At 38.9% G+C, this 22,641-nt stretch overlaps 2 protein-coding genes across 2 annotated transcripts; one reads left to right on the forward strand and one right to left on the reverse strand.

The window, feature by feature from the left end:
- On the forward strand, positions 1 to 2,862 carry LOC127104236 (mitogen-activated protein kinase homolog MMK2). The gene is made up of 8 exons (XM_051041430.1): positions 1 to 177; positions 328 to 425; positions 519 to 730; positions 849 to 978; positions 1,057 to 1,194; positions 1,312 to 1,644; positions 1,866 to 2,049; positions 2,308 to 2,862. Exons 1-8 carry the CDS (start codon positions 141 to 143, stop codon positions 2,481 to 2,483), a joined length of 1,308 nt encoding a protein of 435 aa, XP_050897387.1. The 5' UTR covers positions 1 to 140; the 3' UTR covers positions 2,484 to 2,862.
- Positions 2,863 to 2,948: 86 nt separating this feature from the next.
- On the reverse strand, positions 2,949 to 5,455 carry LOC127104235 (probable polygalacturonase). Its single transcript, XM_051041429.1, has 5 exons — positions 4,479 to 5,455; positions 4,275 to 4,395; positions 4,010 to 4,184; positions 3,854 to 3,924; positions 2,949 to 3,759 (listed from the first exon to the last, which is right to left on the reverse strand). Exons 1-5 carry the CDS (start codon positions 4,821 to 4,823, stop codon positions 3,050 to 3,052), a joined length of 1,422 nt encoding a protein of 473 aa, XP_050897386.1. The 5' UTR covers positions 4,824 to 5,455; the 3' UTR covers positions 2,949 to 3,049.
- Between the last annotated feature and the right edge of the window lie 17,186 nt (positions 5,456 to 22,641).

Raw genomic sequence — 22,641 nt, forward strand, 5'->3', positions numbered from 1 at the left:
TTTTTCATGCATAAAGTTTTCAATACGTGTTGAATTTTCAACCACACCACCTGTTTCATTTCATATGCAATCTGTGAATCCACAGTAAACGTGGTTAGAAAATTTATAGGTGAAAACACAACCTAATAAGAGAAAGAAGCATGGTTTCTAGAAATCTCAAGTGTTTTAGCCATTATGGTATTACAAAGCAAGCATCTCGTGATAAATCTTCAAAAGCAATTACTTTGATATTTTCACTTTTAGAAATCACGTTTCTGTTTTAGCTTTTACAGGTAGACTTATCAATAGTCAAGTATTATACTCATGATCTGGAAAACTCCATTTCAGGTTTCTTGAATCACACTTATCCTACATTTGCTTCTTTTTCACTTTCTTGTGTTCTATGTGTCAACATTAGCTTCCATTACATTGTTCCAAGAACAAAGGTATCTTTGTATTTTCATATACTTTTTCTGTGGTTGATTTTCATTTAGTCATGAAATTTGTTGTGTGAAAACTCTATCTTTGATTCTTGAAAGGTGAAGACCCTTTGTTCAAGTTTCAACATGGCAACAAAAGAGTCAAGCTCTTCTGCTTCTGCTTCGGCTTCTGCGGACACTAAAATCAAAAGGGTTCTTACTCATGGTGGTAAATATGCACACTACAATGTGTATGGAAACTTGTTTGAGGTGTCTTCTAAGTACGTGCCTCCCATTCGTCCTATTGGTAGAGGCGCGTATGGTATCGTTTGGTAAGCGTTTTTTGTTTCTTTCTTTCATAGGACGAGGTAAATGCATGAATGAATTCGGTGTTTTGTTTTTGATTGTTGGAAATGATTTTACTGTCACTTGAACAATGTTTCTTTATAGTGCTGCTGTTAATTCCGATACACATGAACAAGTTGCTATTAAGAAGATTGGTAATGCTTTTGACAATATAGTTGATGCGAAAAGGACTTTGCGCGAAATCAAGCTTCTCCGTCACATGGATCATCAAAATGTAAGTGCGAATTATGAAACTAGACATGAATTAGTTAAGGGATTATTTAACTAAATTTCTGAAGATTACTTTCAACAGATCATTGCCATCAAGGATATCATACGACCCCCGAAAAAGGACGCGTTTAATGATGTGTACATTGTTTATGATTTGATGGACACTAATCTCCATCATATAATTCATTCTGATCAACCTCTCTGCGAAGAACATTGTCAGGTTTGCTTCTAATGATATTTTCCGACCTTAATTTCGTGTCAACTATTTGTTTTTTCCCGAGGAACTCTCGATTAGATTTGCTAAGTTCTAACATGAAGTGTTCACAAAACTCTGCAGTACTTCTTATATCAGCTGTTACGTGGGCTGAAATATGTGCACTCAGTTAATGTTTTGCACCGTGATCTTAAGCCGAGTAATTTACTAGTGAACACAAACTGTGACCTTAAAATCGGCGACTTCGGTTTGGCAAGGACAACATCTGAAACTGATTTCATGACTGAGTATGTTGTCACGAGATGGTACCGAGCTCCGGAGTTACTCCTCAATTGTTCTGAGTACACATCTGCGATTGATGTTTGGTCTGTCGGTTGCATATTTGGTGAAATCATGACCAGAGAGCCCTTGTTTCCTGGCAAAGACTATGTTCATCAACTAAGGCTTATCACAGAGGTATGGTTTTGATGTTTCCCTTTTTTAACTTCAACCGAAGCATTGCTAAGTTTCTAACCGATGTATTATTGCGTTTGAAGCTATGATAGCTCTCTTTGAAATGATATCAGGTTCCGTCTTGAATGTTGTTAATGAGTGCATATTTAAGTTAATATTAGAGTTTGTTTGTAAATTCGATGGCCAAAAGATGTGTGACACTTTTTTTTCCTTCTGCATAAAAGTTAATAGGTTCGCCCGATGATGCTAGCCTTGGATTTCTCCGAAGTGACAATGCTAGAAGATATTTTAGACAGTTTCAACAATACCGGAAGCAAAAATTCTCGTCTAGATTCCCAAACATGTTACCCGAGGCACTTGACCTGTTAGAAAAGATGCTTATCTTTGATCCAAACAAACGCATTACAGGTATTTATTATCTCTGTAGCACCGACACCTCTGAAAAAAGACATGTCTGTGTCAGTGTCAGACACTTGTGATTACGTTCAATTTATTCATTTTTGAAATTATTACTAGTGTCGACGTGTCAGTGTCGTGTCTGGTGTTTGTTTTTGTGTCAGCGCTTCATAAGTCTTGTAGAGGAGATTTATATCCGACTTGTTAAATACATTTTCTTTCATTTACTTCATGTAATCATATTTATGTAGTATTTTCATTGATTTGCAGTTGATGAGGCACTGTGTCACCCGTATCTTTCATCGCTTCACAACACGAACGAGGAGCCGGTGTGTCCAAGGCCATTCACTTTTGATTTTGATCAGCCAACATGCACTGAAGATCATATCAAGGAGCTCATATGGAAGGAATCTGTGAAGTTCAATCCAGATCCACCTTGTCAGTAATCCCTTTCTTATTTTGTATAAAATGTAACCTCTATTGCCTGTCCATCGTCGTTCAGATGATTCGCTTAAGACAGAAGCTCTTTTCCTTTGTAATCTAATCCTAAAACCAAACTACGACATGGAAAGAAACTTCTCTTGAAAATCGGATGTTACACGCATTTATACGAGTAATAAAAAAGCTGTTGTATTGTTCTCAAGTTTTGCTTTAGGAGGAATAGGGTGTCATGGACAAGGAAAAAACATGAAAGCAAAATTGTACGCGTCTGTCGTGGACATCGAGCTTCTTTCATAATACCTGATGTTTATCTTTAAACCGCGTTTTTTAAGTTTCAATTATGTATCTGGTAACATTTGTTAGATATGAATATTCCTTCCTTCACCTATGGTGATCAATGATTCTTCTTGTTTCATTGCTAAATTTGATGAATTTGGATAAGTAACTTGTTTAGCATTATAGAAAAGGGCTTAACAGAAAATCTGTAATAAGTCTCAAACAAACAGTTTTTGGAAGTATTACATTGTTTGGATTGTTCCCTTGAAATTGAGCCATTTCCTTCTATATATCATCACAAATTTATTCTATAAGTACATGTTTGAACCTCGACATCATCTTCGATTGGCAAACTTCCTTCTGGGAAGGTGCATGCCGCAGTATCCTCTACTCCTTGGTCTGGCAACAGGCCACACGGTACAGGAGTGACGCCACTTGAAATCCCGGCGATATCGGTGCAATTCCACGGCACTTTTTTCGCCTTCTTTGCTAGTCCAATGGTTACATTGGATATGCAGATTCCGGTAAATGGTGCATTAGATATACCCTCCAACTTTGCAGCCATAGTCACATTTTCAGCAACCATATCGCGGTAATTAATATTCTGAATCACAGGAATCGCGTTAGGATCATAGTTGTTATCGGCATGAGAGCCATAATCTCCTGTCATCCAAAATGCCCATTTCATGGTTTTCATGGTCATCCTTCTAACATATATGTCCCTCACATATCCTCCTCTTCCAACAGCAGTTTTGATCCGAACTCCCGATTCGGAATTGATCGCCAGAATGTCCTCAGCCTTTACATCTTCAATACCACCCGACATTTCACTCCCTAAAGCAATCACAGCACTGGTTGGAGAAATACAAGTGAGCCTTTTTATTACCAGCTGTTTAGTCGGCTTTCCATAAGCTATACCGTACTCATCCCAACCACTCTTTACAGCCACACAGTCATCCCCGGACACTATATAACAGTCCTCAATCCGCGTGTTCGTGCAAGAGTCTGTGCCATAAACCATAAACCATAATCAGTCACGGATGTACTAGACTATACATCGTAGCATCTTCGAAAAGACGTATATTCTAACTTAACTTACCAGGGTTGATCCCATCTGTATTTGGTGAATTCACAGGAGCGAGGATCGTGATGCCTCGAACAACAATGTTGCTGCATTCAATTTCTTTATATTAGAAAACTCGGAAAAATAATCTAGTAGATTGATAATAAACACCGCAAAGAGAAAACGACGAACCTGCTGTAAACAGGATGAACATTCCAGGACGGAGAATTAACCAGAGTGAGATTTGATATCTGAATATCATCTGAGTGCATGATTTCAATCAGGTAAGGCCTGGTATAACTAAGCTCCCCCTTATGAAACTTTTGCCACCACACTTCACCTTGTCCATCTAATGTTCCATTGTCCCCTATTCGAATACATAGTTAATGAAACCAAATTTTAGATTAATCCCAAAAGCGTAACCGGATAGTACAGTTCGCGATATCTCAAAACTTACCTGTTATGACTACATCCGTGAGGTTGGTTCCGAAAATTAGACTGCTATACCTTCCGCCTTGAGTGTCCCTCCCTCGACCATAAGACGGTAAGGGCTCGATCACCGGCCACTCACTTTCATCCTAACACATCACAAACATAATATCAAAATTCAAAGCACTTCAATCACATTACATTTGCAAGACTAGTTAAGGTATAATCAAACCTGAGAGGCGAGAATGACAGCATCTTTGTGTAGGAACAAAGTGAAATGACTGGTGAGATTGAAGCTACCAGTCAACCACCTTCCTGGTGGAACATAAAGTTGAGACCCGCCGTTAGACGAGTACTGACTCAGATGATCGACGGCTGTCTGAAAAGCTCGCGTGTTCGAAGTTTGTCCATCGCCAACCGCTCCAAACTCCGTCACCGAGGCACTGTAAGCTCTGCAGCTCACAGCATAGTACTCAACATAGTGTTCCACAGCCGGTGTTTGTCGGCTCTCGACTACATTCAAGCTTGGCAAAGACAAAGACACCAATAGAGGCAGTAACAACAATAACACATCCATAGGAAAGAAAGATGAGAATTAAGCAATGTTGAGCTATAGATACATGTATAGCTCTGTGTGTGTGTATATATATATATATTGGTAGTGACTACTGACTATTAAGCATTATACTTTTCTCTCCTCATTCCACCCACTCAACCACAAATTATATATTTCTTATTCTGTCATGTGATAACATTTACAGGAATGTGATAAAGTTGCATTTAATTGGTTAAGATTAAACAGAATTTACTGGACCAAACCACCACATTTTGGTTGGAATTTGTTAAGTTGGTTTAGTCTACAAGTCAAATAATGCATTTTTCTACATTAAGTTCAAGTCCTTCTTTTAGCTTAAATTATCTAATAGTAGACTTTTTGGAAAGTGAAAAGTTAAATGTTTGCTTTATTAACTTCCCTAATGTAGTTTGTTTCATCATGTGACAAAATATATGTATTCTTGGAAATTAGGTCATTTGTGAAAGTTGGCATGCTAGTTTTCTTATGTTCATCTAAAGAAAAATAATGAATTGCCATAAGGAGTTTGAAAATATGCTATCAACTTAACATAGTCGTATATATGCGTACGTGCAGAGACTAATTCTTCGAATTAAAAGAATTTAACACTGTTGCATAGGCAGAGTTAGATTTTGAATCCGAGCCGGAAGAAGAGATGCTTTATATAGTTATTTATATCTATGATGACCATTTTGCACTTTTGATGCCACTTTCTTTTGCCTTCCATTTTGAAGGTATTTTATTATATATTTTTTCCTTAATGTGTGGTTGTTTTAGCTTTGAAGTTTTTAGTGGTTCACTATAGGTTGTATTTTAAGGTGTAGAAGAGAAAGTGGTATGGGCAATAGGAGTGTTTGGTGGGGTCCACATCGGTCACGGAAGTTTGTTTGAATGTGTCTATGTGACCTAACAATATATTATTGCATTCTCGTGAAGATTTCTAGTCATGGAAACATGACACGTGTACACTCTCATTATGCTATTGTCGATACTCTTCACGGGCCAAACTAGAGGTTCATCTTCCCATGGGAAATAGACATTTGAAAATATTGTATTAACACCCTAAAAATAGAGATTAATGTTAATCATGTCTATAAAATTGATAAATTTGAAAGTTTAATCTCATATTTCTTGTTTTTAAACTATTGAATTCTAACACGTGGCCGTCTATATAAGTAAAAAAAGAATATATTTCGGTTGACCTCACCTCTGCGTCATTGCGGCTATGAAATATTGTCTGTTTTGAATGTGAGAATCCTTAAGTATTGATTGCTAGAGTTCTATTCAAACACTTAGATTATGGCGTATGAGACTATGGCGTGCATGTGAAAAAGGACTAATTGAGTTAGCAAAACAAAATTTATTGAATGATGATGAAATTGAAAAATTGAAATTTTGAGTATGCACATTTTGATTTGTGGGGTTCTTGCAGGACAAAAACTCAAGCAAATTGTTCTTATTTTCTATTTACAATTGATGACTATTTTAGTAAGGTTTGGATTTATGCGATTTAGAATAAAAGTGATGCCTTTATGAAATTTGAAGAGTGACATACTCAAATTGGAACTTAGAAGAATTCCAAATTGAAATGCCTAAGGATTGACAATGACCTATAATATAGTGACACAACTTAAACATATTTGATTGATTACAATATGGTAAGAGATATAGAAAGGAGGACGACCAGAACACTTGTAAGGTATGAACCAAGGAATTTAAAGGAAGCAATTAATAATGTTGAAAAGCAAAGATGGTTAACAACCATGAATGAGGAAATGCAATATCTAGAATAGAATAAAACCTAAATTTTGGTTGAAAATCCTAAAAGGCAAAGAGTAATTGGATCTAAATGGATATTTAAGAAAAATGAAGGAATTCAAGGTCAAGTGAAGATTAGGTTCAAAGAAAAGTTTGTTGCAAAGGAATTTTTCCAGCTTGAAAGTATATACTTCAATGAAGTGTTTGCACATGCTATAAAACACTAATTTATTCGTATCCTTTTATCTCTAGTTACTCAATATGACTTGGAATTAAAAATGGATATGCCTTACCACTAGGTTAGAGAGGTTGTTGTTGAATGCTTATGCAATGAATAAATATTAATCTAAATCTTGATTAAGATAGATTAATGAATTAATTGAGCATTATAGCTCCGTTTTGGATGCGGACGGATGTGTTAGTAAGATAATGAAAAAGGCTATTATTATGATATCATATTATAGTATATTATGTGTCTTACAAATTAAATGAATTATATTTATGATGGGTGTTAAACATGGTTGATATGGTTGATTGTGAAATACCATGACTAAAGATAACGTAAAGGACTATTATTATTGTTCCATGTTATAAAATAGTATGTGATTTATAAATGCCATGAATTTTATCATGATGAAAATTAAATATTGTTGTTATGTGGAAGGTGAAATAACATGATTAAAAACCTTACAAAGATGAGTGAGAAAACCTAGAAGAATAATTTGATTAATAACTTAGAAAGATAATCTAGGTTATGGAACATGTGAGATACATGTATGAGAATACGATATTCATTCGTACGACGCTTATGTGAGGTCGTGGACGAATTGTTACCATGATTAAGAATGAGACGCATTGTATGGAACATGCCATGTTATTATTGTGTATTATGGTGAATGAAGTCACCTATGATTGATGAATTTGTTATGGTTCGTGGAACCAATGTTTTGTGGAACCGATCATGTATTCAGAATGTGTGTTTTCTGTGGTGGTGCACATCTCTATTGGTATGCTTAGATGAGTAAGCATTGGGATGTGGGACCAATGATTCGAGCCTCAATTGGGTTTGAGCCCCAACCATGGCGGACATGGGGGAAAGGTGGACACCTATGTGGGTTAGAGTCCCATACGGTGAAAGATACCCTAGGTGGGTTAGAGTCCTATACGGGTGATGGTTCTTAAAAGTGGGTTTAAGTCCCATAGGAGAACCGGATATCCACCGCGAAAGTCGAATCATACAGACATGCGTGAACCAAGCCTTGGCCTAGACGTAGATCCGGTTGGGGATCGATGTTGCGTGAATCTGAATAATGATCGTGGTTGAGTTATGAGAACTCAGATGCATGTTGCCATACAATTGCGAGATAGTTTCCCCATCGCTCAAGTCTTCGTTCCCTTGTTGACTTGAGTTGGATCTGAGTTGAATATCGATTAGAATATCCTGTAGAGCCGAGTGGACCCATAGGATAGGAGAACTCACTGAACTTATTATCTCATCCCATTATTATTGTTATTTTTCAGGTATTCTTTACAGATTGGATCTAAGAGAAACTGTTATGGATGTTTCAAGGGTTGCTGTTTAGCATAATCTTCTGCTGTGGAGTTGTGTGCAATGAAGATATTGTACATAGTTCTTAGATTTTATTGTTTAGGCATTATTGTATAACATGTTCCATTGATGTTTTAGTTTGGACATGTATATATATTGATGCCATTAGGCACTTATGTTGTGACAGTACCAAAATTTAACACTTGTATGATATTATTCTAGATATATATTATACGGGTTGTTACAGTTGCTATCAGAGCAGGTCGATTCTCGACCTAGCCTTGAAACATCATAAGTAAATCTGTTCTTGCCTCATATGTGTGTTTAGCCAACATGATTCTTAATATCACTGTATATAGTATTGGGCCTGATCAACCTAATATTATGTGCATGGTAGGTAGGATCATGGTTGAGCGACCACGAGGACTCCTAAGTGTGGGTTGAACTTGCGCTTTGAGAATAGGCTCAAGCCAATAGTTAGAAAGTAAGGAGAACTAGATGGCCCAGTTGAAGTTTCAGAGGCGTTGTGATTTGGATATTATGGAATTGAAGAGTAGTGTATCATCCAAGCGATTCTGCGGTGGTAACAGCGTTAAGAAGTTAAGGATCTCTATTGAATAAATTGTCAGAGCTTTGAGAGAGGTGTGAATTGCTAAGTGGAGTAAGATATACTCACTAATATGGAATAGTATTGCGAGTGATTCTGTATGGTAAAGGAGGAAGGATGGTTATGTTACGCAGATGTCATAAGGTCTGGAAGTGAGGTAGTGTATTAGTGTTTCAGTTTCTAAGGCCACTAAAATATTTTAGAAGGACGAGAGTACTTAATGGAATATATATGTATTTGGAATGGTACCTTGCAAGTAGTTAAAGACTTGAGAGATAAGGACGTTCAGTTTTGTTGGGGGCCTAAGGTAGTGGTGAAGTCTAAGGAGAGACTCGAGGACATGGTTGTTTGTTCCAAGTGAAACATGTATGGACCAAATGGAAGCTAGAAGATAAACCAAGTATATCCAATCTTAGAAGGGAGATCGGGTTCAAGATAGCTAGTCAGAGGTTTAGTGTTAGTGAGCAACTGTAATGGAATGATGAGTTACCTAAGGATCAATTATAAGAGTTTGTGTTGGAGAGAGATAACGCCCATTATATAGTAATGGAAGCTCCAGTGGGTTTTGGTTGTATGAGAACTGGTTGAGGATAAGAGCAATTAAGTTGGATTTAAGGAATTCTAGTAGAATGGTTTTGTAATTGGAACTGAGAGAATTACCATGGGAAGACAAGTGAACACCGAGTGTGGAAGTAGTGAGGATGTTGCAATACAACCGTTGTAATGAGGAACATTTTAGATAAAGGCACAATGGGACCATTAAGATTCATTAAGATGAAGTTATGGGTGTGTAGTTGATGACTGTTCACATCAAGGATTTCTAGAGTATGTAGTAGAGTGGAGGAAGTTATACCTTGGTATTAAGAGAAGTATGTGATAGTAAAGTAACATACATTTTGTTGAGTAGTGAGGCTTGTATTCTAAGAATTTGAATTGATGATAGACAATGAATGATAAGCTAAGCTGGAGCATATGGGTTTCAAGGGTTGTTGTTTAGCATAATCTTCCGCTGTGGAGTTGTGTGCAATGAAGATATTGTACATAGTTCTTAGATTTTATTGTTTAGGCATTATTGTATAACATGTTCCATTGATGTTTTAGTTTGGACATGTATATATATTGATGCCATTAGGCACTTATGTTGTGACAGTACCAAAATTTAACACTTGTATGATATTATTCTAGATATATATTATACGGGTTGTTACAACAACATCACATCATCGTGTAACACATAACGATCCGCTAACCGATCATACGAGTCATCACAAACATCGATACAGTAGGTAATTTACTACAACTCAAACATTTCATCAAGCACTACCATGAGGTATCTCTGCGCGTTAGCTTTCTAATGCTTCAAACGACGCGTCATTTGGATCTACAGATTAAAATATACAACCAAAATCGTCGGACAACACAACAAAAACAAAAGAATAATTTTTCACTATTTGGCCTGGTGCAATCGATTGCACATAATCACGTTTTGCTAGTGACATTAAAAAATTACACTTCCAGGAATTGCAATCGATTGTAATCCCCCTGTAATCTATTGCACTGCTTATTTTTTTTCACTTTTTAAGGCATGCAATCGATTGCAACCCCCCTGCAATCGATTGTACTGCTTATTTTTTTTCCAAAAACTCCAGTTTCTCTCCTACTACTTCATCCTTCTCATCTCAAAATCTTCATACATCATTCCAAATTATTTTACACAAATTTAACAAACCCAAACATGATTTTTAATAGTGAATCATACTAGCATAATCATTAATATATAAATCACCTATTTCACCACAATTCATAAAAATTTCATCATCAATTTCAACAACAATTTTTCTCATCATCATGAATAAAACTCCAAGTTTCACACCTTCATCAATGGAAAAATATCACACACACACACACACACACACACACACACACACACACACATTAGTGAAGGAGAATTGCCATCCAAGGCGTAGCGGAATTTAAAAATTTCTCCATTTAAGGATCCTTACGAATGGGCATGATCAGTGATAGAATCGTTACCTCTTGTGGCGATCACGAACGTTGAACGATGACAACGTCTCTACTCAGTCCACACGAACGGATTCCTTCAATCTCAGTGCTAGCTGGTACGAATGAAGGCTTTGAGTGAGAGAGAGAGGGAAACGAAATTCCAAGTCTTCACTTGAGTGTTAGTCTGAGTGGAGTGACAATGCTTCTACCCAAGGGGTTCTATTTATAGAACCACTTGTGTGGGCTTCAAGCTAAAAAGCCCACTTAAGTGTATTTTGGCCCATATCTTATAATATGCCCAAAATCACTTAAGTATTTGGTACCTTACCATATTTCGTATTCCACTTAAGTGCACCGTACCTTATGGTGTCCCTTAGTTACTCTATTCTCATCAATCCGTCCTTTGTGTGTGACCCTGTAGGTTTTCGCGACGTTGGCAATTATACTAAATCACACATTTAACATAATAAACAGTGAGCGGTATCTAGCAACACATCACTGCTACCCAAGACATGAAAATGTCATGTGATCTGACAAAACCTCATATGATAATAATTATGTGTATAATTACCCTTTTGCCCTTATGTCTATATTGAACACAAGGTATAGACCGTGTCATCCTTGTTCAGTTCAATATTGGGCCCATAGACATTTATCCTGTTACGCAGGATGGGCAAATTCCATCTAGGTCACTCATGTCCCTCAGCATGCTTCGTGGTTATCCAGTTACGGACAATGTTGGATCAGTAATAAAGCACTCGACTCTACATCTAGGATCCATAGTGGTTTCAGGTCGAAGAGTGGTATACACCATTATCACCATGAGAATAACTTATGACACTTTGCATAACTTTCTATATAGTATTCTCATAGCGGGTCAATTCGGTATAAATATTACTCTTAATATTCATACCTATGTTTAAGACTTGATAACTCTTTATCCATGATCCATGAGATATGATCATCAGTCTACAATCATAATAGTCTTAATGCTTTAATGTTATCCCACTTTACACTAAAGCTCGACTACGGATACTTTAAGAATAGTGTCTTTATGTTTAATGTGCTCTCATGATTAAGTCACACTTAATACATTAAACGGACTATCTATTCCAGGGACTTTATTAATCAACCATAATAAAGAAAAAGCCTTTTTATTAATTAATAAATAATTCGATACAAGTACCAAAAGTATTGGCCTCTAGGGCCTACACCAACAATCTCCTACTAGCACTAGAGCCAATTAGGCATACCCCTAATGCCCATTGATCTAGTATGGCCATCATGCTTCTGCTGCGCAAGAGGCTTTGTTAGTGGGTCAACAATATTGTCAAGTGTTGGTACTCTACATATTTTCACATCTCCTCTATCTCGAATGAGGTGATAACGCCTAAGTATGTGTTTGGATCGTTGGTGAGATCTAGGCTCCTTAGCTTGTGCGATAGCACCATTGTTATCATAATAGAGACCAATGGGATCCACAATGCTAGGGACTATGCCAAGTTCACTAATGAACTTTTTGATCCAAACAGCTTCCTTTGCTGCACTTGAGGCAACAATATACTCGGCTTTGGTTGTAGAATCAGCAACTGTATATTGCTTTGAACTTTTCAAGCTCACAGCGCCACCATTTAAGCAAAACACATAACCATTGGAATTATTCATATTAAAGCGTCTCAGCACTTTGTCTATGTACTCTGACTTAGGCCAAGCAGTTTTGTGATCTATCTCTATAGATTCTGATTCCTAATATATAGGCTGCTTCACCTAGGTCCTTCATAGAAAAGCATTTCCCCAACCAAGACTTTACTTGTTGCTGGGTAGGGATATCGTTTCCAATGAGTAATATGTCATCTACATATAATACCAGGAACACGATCATGCTCCCACTAACCTTCTTGTAGACACAAGGCTCATCTTCGTTTTTGATGAATCCATGAGTAATACATCACCTTGATCAGATATCCATATATCTCAGGTAGGTGACGTATCCTGCCCGACCTACGCTGGTCTTGTTCTACTTGAGCAGGTTGCTCTTTACACAACTATTTGTGTTTCCTGCTCTAATTCCTCCATAGGTGTATCGATGCTTTGTGATTCTTGAATTTCTTCAAGCTCTACTTTTCTCCCACTGATTCCTTTGGAATTAAAATCCTTTTCTAGGAAAAACTCCAGTTCGAGCGACAAACACTTTGCCCTCAGAAGGATTGTAGAGGTGATACCCTATTGTTTCTTTAGGATACCCCAAAAAAAACATTTGTCAGATTTGGGCTCAAGCTTATTCGAAATTTGTCGTTTCACATAAACTTCGCAACCCCAAATCTTCATGTAAGACATATGTGGTTTCTTACCACTCCATATCTCATATGGTGTCTTTTCAACCTTTTTGGATGGAACACGGTTAAGTGTGTAAGCTGATGTCAATAGTGCATGTCCTCAAAAGGAGTTTGGAAGATCGGCGTGACTCATCATGGATCGGACCATGTCCAACAGGGTTCGATTTCTTCTCTCAGATACACCATTCCATTGGGGTGTTCCAGGAGGAGTAAGTTGGGATAGGATCCCACACTCTTTCAGATGGCCATCAAACTCTAGGCTTAAATACTCACCACCTCGATCTGATCGAAGAGTTTTAATATTCTTACCTAGTTGGTTTTGTACTTCATTCTTGAATTCCTTGAACTTTTCAAAGGACTCTGATTTGTGTTTCATTAAATACACACAACCATATCTACTGAAATCATTAGTGAATGTGATGAAGTACTGAAAACCTCCTCTGGCTGGTATTTCAGTGGTCCACATACATCAGTATGTATGAGGGCCAAAAGATCATTATCTCTTTCACCTTTTCATGTGAATGGAGACTATGTCATCTTTCCAATTAAACAAGATCCGCATGTCTCATATGATTCATAATCAAAAGAGTCCAAGAGTCCATCTTTATGGAGTTTGGAAATGCGCTTCTCATTTATGTGGCCTAATCGACAATGCCAAAGGTAAGTTGGATTCAACTCATTAGGTTTCATCCTTTTAGTATTAATGTTATAAACTGGCATTTCAAGATCAAGGACATTTAATCCATTGTTCATTTGAGCAGTAACATAGAATATATCATTCAAATAAATTGAACAACAATTGTTCTTTATTATGAATGAAAAACCAAACTTGTCCAAACAAGAAACGGAAATAATATTCGTGCTAATTGCAGGTACATAATAACAGTTCTCTAACTGAATTATTAAACCACTAGGTAAAGTCAATACATAAGTTCCTATGGCTAAAGCAACAACCTTTGCTCCATAGCCAACTCGTAGGTCGACTTCACCTTTTGCCAAATCTCTACTCCTTTTTAGTCCCTGAAGTTGAAGTCTCTACTCCATTCTTCTTATCTTCCAGGTACTTTGGGCAGTTTCTCTTCCAGTGTCCGGTCTTACCGCAATGGAAGCAAGTGCCTTCTTTTGCTATGCCTCCACTAGGCTTCAAAGCAGCAACGATGGGTTTGGGTTTGGCAACTTCCTTGCCTTTCCCTTTATCACCCTGCTTAGTGGGCCTTTTGTTCTGTCTCTTTCCATTTCCGATCATCAGAATGGACTTCCCTTTTGACTTCAGATTCTGCTCAGAAGTTCTTAACATGGCGAGCAGTTCAAGAAGAGATTTGTCCATATCATTCATATTGAAATTTAGGACAAATTGACTGAAACTATCTGACAACGATTGCAAGATCAAATCAGTCGCAAGTTCCTTTTCGAGGGGAAAACCCAATCTCTCGAGGTTTTCCACATACCCAATCATCTTGAGCACATGGGGACCTACAGGGGCTCCCTCAACTAACTTGCCTTGAAAAAAGGCTTTTGAAACTTCAAACCTCTCATGCCTTGCTTGCTCTTGATAGAGCATCTTCAGGTGTTCGATCATATCGAACGCTGACATGTTCTCATGTTGCTTTTGCAATTCTGAGTTCATGGTAGCTAGCATGAGACAAGCAGTTTCATTGGCATCATCAACATGCTTCTTATAAGCATCTCTTTTTGCCTTAGGTGCAGAACTAGGAGGTTCCTCTTCAGGAACAGGTGTCTCCAAGACATACAACTTTTTATCATGTTTGAGGACATTCCTCAGGTTTCGGTGCCAATTGTCGCATCCGCGAAAAAAACAACCGGCGGGCTGAAACAAAAAAACAAACAGAGCCGCCACTGCGCGTTATTTATCCCAAAATAGGGAAAGGAAACGCTCAGAGAAACCTGGAAAAAGCACGGTCTCGCGACCAAAGAGAAAGGGTAAGGGAGTCGGTTACGCAAGGGGAAGGTATTAGCACCCCTCACGTCTGTCGTACTCGACGGGATCCACGTTCTAAAAGAAAGAAAAGGTTGCTAAAACACCACACACACACACACCGAAGACAACACAGGTGGGGTTAAGAGGAAGGGAGCTCGATAGGACATCGCATCCTATGCCTACGTATCTCGTCTGGAACGAGAATCAGAGCTGCCGTAGTTCGGCTCACGCACGCCAAACAAACAAGCACAAACACAGGCAAACATGGAGCCTGAATGCCAATCACTGGACTTACATCAGCATCCGAACCAAAACACACACAGAAAGGCAAACGTGGAGCCCGAACGCCAATCACTGGACTTACATCTGCATCCGAACCAAACAAACACAATCAGGATACGGACAGCCAATCGCTGGGCTTACATCCATATCCTGACACACAAGAGGATTAACAAGCAAACACACACAAAAAGAAAAAAAAAGTGCCCGAAGAGACCTCGCACGGTCTCCTGCCTACATACCTCGTTTGGAACGAGGATCAGGGCGATGTAGTTCCCCTGAAAGGGAAAGCAATTCTAGCCAGAAACCAAGGGGAGACACACTACCAGGGAGCTGTACTCGAGCCTAGTGTTATCATGCATCATTGCCCTATGTTGTGGTTTCTACCTACTTGCGCAACAGCAAGCTAATCCTATCCAGGAAGAAAGCAAGCATGCAAGCATCAATCGCAATAAAACAAACATTTCAAACAAATATTCACAAAGCACACACTATATCCAGTCAGAAGTGAGGCTCAAACAAAGGGTTCGACTGCCGAAGCAAGTCATCTGTACAGAGGGTAGAGTGAGCTCTTAACCTTGCCATTGAGAGGCTAAGGTGAAGCTGATGAGAGGTGAGTGAAGATTAGACTTCACAGCTCTTATCCCTGATCAGGGAGAGCTTCAGACAAAGGAGCGTGGGTCCAGAATGGAGGGACCCTTCTACGCTCAAGACTCTGACACAACTGTACAAAGTACAAGATCTTGGGTTTGTGCCCCAATGCATCCACACAGTGGTGTGAGCAGAGGGACGACTCAACAGAATAGCGGGGGATAGATTGCATATCCCTTGGGTTCCGCCAATTGCCTCATAGAGGTCTTTACCTGCTTGGCACAAAAGTAGACAATCACAAACATCGCCTCTTAAGGAGGACTTCAGACAGTTGCCTGGCTAAATAACAAGCCAGGTCTTCCAGACTACATGAAGACAAGAGAGTCTACCTCAACTGGTTTATACAACCAAGCAGCAGCAAGCAAGTTCTTAAAGAACTGTAAGCGACTAAATGTACCTGAAATCAATCAAGTATCATCAGTACTCAGACAAACCAACAATAAACAGCAAAAGTCAATCTATACAGACAACACAAGTTAATGCACATAAGTGCAAGCCATGAGCTCAAGCTCAAGCATCAAACCCTACAATACAAAACAAGTTAGTTTACAACATCAAACAAAACTCAATTTAATCAGCTTGCAATTTTCTCCTTAAGGCTTTTGCATTTCAACCTGAAAATCCAAACCAAATGTGAGAAACTAGACCACTAGGCCAAGCCTAGGGTCCAAAGGAGATAAAAAATCCTAAACAGCAAGTGAAATTTATCCAAAATCACATTCAAACAAATCAAAAGCAAATGCAATTGGTCCCATGCTCATATCATTCATCATTATCATTTCATGCACAATTTAGTATCAAACATGCAATTTGCACCTTCAAATGACCAAACAGAACTAACTCAATCAAAAGCATACCAAAACAATTCAATTAATTCCACAAAAATTCACACCTAAACAGGACACATCCAATGTATAGCATGTCAATTTTCAGCTCAATTGGACAAAAGGAAGTAGGTCAATGAAAATCAAGAAGTCCAGACACATTTACACAAGCCAATTCAAGGCATCCAAACAAGCATTAACTTCCATAAATCATAAAACAGTGACAACAACTAAGAAATGAATGGGATCAAAACCATGATGTCCTATAATGTGTCTACAATGCTCACACCAAATTTCATCTTCATCCAATACACTATGAGAATTTCACAAACAAAATGCCAACATGTGTCACACAATGTTACAAGATGAGCACACAGAGAAGAAAATTATCAATCAATTAGAAAATGACATCAACAATTCCAGAAAAATTCTCATGTAATCTTGACATATCAATGATCATCCACACAAAATTTCAGCTCAAATCAACATCTCTAGGCATTTTTAATAAAATCATGAAGTTGACCTAGCTTGGTGTGACACAAATTGTCACACCCAACTTGCACACATCATATCTACCAAACCAGAGATCCAAAATTCACAAACTATACATCAAAATAACCAGCAAGGAGTCAAGAATTAGCATGTGAAATTTCATTCAATTTGGATAATGTATGAGTATTTCATGAAGGATATGGTGAAACATATACAAAATGCACACAAGTCAAAGATCAATAGGCAAAGTCAAAAATTCTCCAAGCACAACTTGAGTTATCATACCTATGAAAAACTAGAGAAAATTATGAATCTAACAAAAAAACTCCCACTAAATTTGGATTAATATTGAATTTGTTTGGATTTTTTGAAGTTAATTGAATTAGTGAAATAATTATTTAAATGGAATATGAATTTAATTATTAAGCGAATGGCATTGTTGTAATTCTCCTCAGCCATGCCAAAAACGACGTAGCATCATTAATTCGCTGGCAACGTGTAACTGGACGAATTTGGTGGGAAACAAGTTTTCAAATTGGCACGGTAGCGAAGTGGATTAAACGCAATATATTTCCAGAATTTTCACGCTCATTACCGTGTTCTTCATCTTCATCAATCCAAATTCGGTTATGCTCAAATCTCAACCAAAACTCACAAACGATATATGGATGGAAAGGTCTAAGCACATACAACACGAATATCACTATGAAATCATCCATAAATTCATGTACAGCAAGAATCGAACGAAATAAGTTTGCTCATCAAAGGTTCAAACTCAGATTTCTCATCCAATACTCAATCAAATCAAAAACCACAAGTTGCATCGTGTTCTACATCACAAGATCTACCTAAACCACATCAAGATTTTGAGAATTAGAGAATTCGAGTTCTGACCTTAAAATGATGACAGTGTCGAATCCGCGAGCTCCACCGTCCAAATTGTGAAAACAGAAGAAGATTAATGTCCAGGAAGATGAATGGAACTCGTGCTTCAGCTCAAGATTGCTCCAATTGGAAGAATTCTCAAAATGCCATTGTTGAGCTTCCTTTGAACAGTCGCGATTCAGCAAGGTTCTTGCAACAATTCAACAAAACAGATGTAGATGAAGGTATGTGGAAGATGAATAAAAAAGAATCAATCCATTTGGTGAAGATTTGATGAAGTTTGGATCCAAAAAGCTTGATGAAGTTCTTGAGAAATTGAGAGAAAATGGAGGGAAAGGTTGTTAGATTTCTTGAGAATTGTAATTATGATTACCAATTCAGTTACAATTAGTAACTTATACTCCACCTTAATCCAATGCACTAATCTCAATTAGCAAAATTTGGAAGAATTAGCATAATTGCACTTTAAGTGAAAGTTCCAAAAATGCCCTTGCCAAATATTGCACCATGACAGCTCATGACAGTTGGAACAAGTTTCAATTTGCATTTGGAGAGTGTTGCAAAAAATCCCATCTCAAAATTCCATGTATTTCTCAAATTGGACCATTTTGCCCTTGGATTTTAATTGTTGCACTTGAAAATTGACCTTTTGCATTGACCATTTTTGATGAATTTTGATTATGCACCATGAAAGTACATGTGAAATGGAGTTTGCTCATAAAAAGATCAACCATTTTGGACATTCCATGTAAAAGTTATGCCACTTTGATTATAGGCATTTTTGGAAAATGAATGGACCATAACTTGTCAACCATACATGGGAATTTCAAGTTCTTGGACTTTTTGGAAAGGTGAGACCAAGATCTACAACTTTCATGTTGAAAAAATTTTCATTTGAATCTTTTTTGGACACGTAATTTTGTGATGAAAAACTTTCCATTTTTGGAAACTTCCATTACAAGTCACTTTCCATTTTTGGCAATTTTCTGTCTGACTTTATTTTCTTCATTCTCGAGCTTTGACATGTCAAATGAAGCTTGTTCCAACATGAATGAAGTGTATCCAACTCTCTCCCACCTCCAAATCCATAAAATCAAGCACAGTTGACCACAGTTGACTTTTCAACTGATAGATGAATTTGGCAAGGCACTGATCAAGCTGAGCCCCAATCCTCTGATGAAATGGCTCAAGGATGAAACCCTAGCCTCAATAAGCTCAATACAATCATGAAATGATCCCCATATCTATCATAGACCCCATCTCCTGCACAAACCCTGATTGGCCCAATGCAACTGATTAGGGTTGACCAGTGGTCAAAACCCTAATCTCAAGGCATATGATCAATCTTCTTGCATCTTCTGGATGATATCAAGACCATGATGATGATGATGTATCATTTCAAACAAGATGTAGCCCAATCCCTTGAGAAACCAAAACCCTAATTTAGACTCCCATCCTCAGATGATTAATGATCCAGTCCAATGAAACCCTAGCTTGCACATAACCTCTTCATCTTCTGCTCAAGACTTGTGAGGATGACTTGCACAATGTAACCACATGATATGTAATATGCAATGCCTAATGACCTAAAAATGATATGTAATATGTTATGCTAGTCCCAAGAGAGGAGGGCAAATTTTGAGGTGTTACAGCTGCCCCTATTCAATCCACTGTGAACCTGTCGATATGAACAACCTCGACATTCAGATGATCAGGATGAAGAGTGATTGAATACCAAGAACAGACGAACAATTTGCACTCTGATGGGAAAATAATTAACAACGCCTGTCAGAATCGGCGAAGAACAATCTCTGAACAAAAATCCGTCGGGTACGGAAAAGTCGGCCTAATCACCGAAACAGCAACGTCGACCTGGATACCAAAATAAATGGTAACGCAGGGATAACCACGGCCTGAACACCACATATCCGCTGGGGATTATCATTCCTTTCTTTTTTTATGCTTTTCTTGAACCCCGAGATTTCTGATAATCGCTCTTTTTTCATTTTCTTGAACCCCGAAATTTTCTTTCGCGCCAATGATCCCCGATCACTGCATTTGAACCCCGTTCTCCTATTTGCCAAAATAATGAACCCCATTCTCCGGTTTGAACCCCAGTCGCCTGACGATAACTTGCGATCGCCATTGTGAACCCCGATCTCCAGAAAATGTCGCAACATTTCCCTTTCTCCATTTGGACCCCGCTCTCCAGAAAATGCCTCAACATTTCCCTTTCTCCGTTTGAACCCCAATCTCCAGAAAATGTCTCAACATTTCCTTTTCTCCATTTGGACCCCGAAATCCCATCTCTCGTGATAATTCCACTGGCAACGTCGGAAATAACACCAAACCACTCTGAGGGCGACATATCAGAGGGTACACCTTCACAAAAGGAAGGTAGCATGTGCATCTCTTCTTCAGAAGACACCCATAACGACTTCCACTGGCCTCAGCCAAAGTCTAAGGTGACACATGAACAGAAGACAATCCTATGGACCTCATCCTGGATATAATCTTCAACTCCAATCTCTATTTGGACCCCGATCTCCAGAAAATGTCTCAACATTTCCCTTTCTCCGTTTAGACCCCGATCTCCAGAAAATGTCTCAACATTTCCTTTTCTCCGTTTGAACCCCAAAATCGCGCTGATCGCGTAATATCCTTTGATTTCATTTCCATTTCCGTCCGACGGAAAAAAGTTTCATCCAGTATCGCACTACTGGAAAACATTGCTAATCTGACATCCAGATGCTAAACTCCTCAGAATAACCCCTTCAACCAGACACTAACTAATGACTGGGAAGAAACTCGACGTTTACTGGACATCGAACAATGATGTTTACCTGACACCAAAGAAAGCTCGACCAGACACTTACTGATGACTGGGAGGAAACACGACGTTTACCGGACATCAAACAATGATGTTTACAGGCATCAAACAATGATGTTGACAGGACATCGAACAATGATGTTGACAGGCATCAAACAATGATGTTGACAGGCATCAAACAATGATGTTGACAGGCATCAAACAAGGATGTTGACAGGACATCAAACAAGGATGTTGACAGGACATCGAACAATGATGTTGACAGGACATCAAACAATGATCGACCAGACATTAAACAATGACTGGGAAATAACTCGACGTTTACTGGACATCGAATGATGATGTTTACTGACACCAAAGAAAGCTCGACCAGACACTTACTGATGACTGGGAAATACTGTTGCTCCAAACTCACAATGCTGAACTCCTCGGAGTATCGTCTTCACTGTCCGGCAAAACCAAATCTCAAGCGGTAACCACGGCTCGAGCCGTGCTGATCGCGTAACATTTCTATCTCTGTCCGACGGAAAAGTTTCCTCCAGCATCGCACTACTGGGGAATATTACTGCTCTGTCGTCATGATGCTAAACCCATCAGAGTAACATCTTCCAACTTCTGTCGAAACCACCTCTCAAACAATAACCACAGCTTGAGACTAGCCTATGCTTGCAATGATGCATGACTTTTTCTGCGTAATGCTCCATAATTATGGAAATGCTACGCGATTTATTATATCTTTTATGCAATATGCTATGCTTATTCTACATGATGAATGCATAAAAAGCATCCCCCCTCAAGGGACTCTTCTGGGGAGCACGAGACACTCTGCTGAGGATCTCGCCAATACTCCGATCTCCACCCTGCTGGGGAATAACATTGCTGCTGGGAAAAGGTAACCCTTGCTGGGGAAGAACCTCCTTTGCACCCAATCCGCTCGGGAAACTGCAGGGGATAAGAACCACCAACACTCTGTGGGGATACATCGGTCTTTGACTTGCTGAGGATATCAATCCCGACTCTGCTTGGAGAACCCCCACAGATACCTGACGACTTCACTGGGGAAATGCTCACAGATAGCTCTGCTGGGGAAACAGCAACCTCCAGGCCTGGTGACTGGGGAAGCATTGATTTGACACCTGCTGGGGATAACCCATCCTGACCCTGCTAGGGGAAGCGAATGCCACTCCGCTGGGGACAACCCATGCAATCCATAGGTAGAATCAACTCAGCTGGGGATGCAAATCTCAGTCCGCTACGGAAACTCATCCAATCCACTGGTAGGATGAACACTGCTGGAGATATATTTCATTGAAACCCGCTCCACTCGGGGATAGCAACCTCCAGACCTGGCTGCTGAGGAAACACCGTTTTAAACAGAGCCGGGGATAATCATCCTGACTCAGCTAGGGGATCCACAGACCTTGGATCTGCTGGGGAGTTAGTCCTCACAACTCCGCTTGGGGATATAGCTGGGGAAATGAGAAAAGTTGGTACAGAACACCCGTCGACTCGTCGAACCACGGTATCCACCTCCCAATCTCGTATCGGCTTTCCACTTTTGAGAACTCCCAGACTCGTCTGGACCTTTTCTGCTCCATCATCTTGTACTCCCAACCGCTCCGCGCTCGACGGAGAGCGAACTCCTGGGGATTATACAGACTTTTCAA

This window comes from Lathyrus oleraceus, chromosome 7, assembly GCF_024323335.1.
Source record: "Lathyrus oleraceus cultivar Zhongwan6 chromosome 7, CAAS_Psat_ZW6_1.0, whole genome shotgun sequence".
In the NCBI taxonomy this organism is placed as follows: Eukaryota; Viridiplantae; Streptophyta; class Magnoliopsida; order Fabales; family Fabaceae; genus Lathyrus; species Lathyrus oleraceus.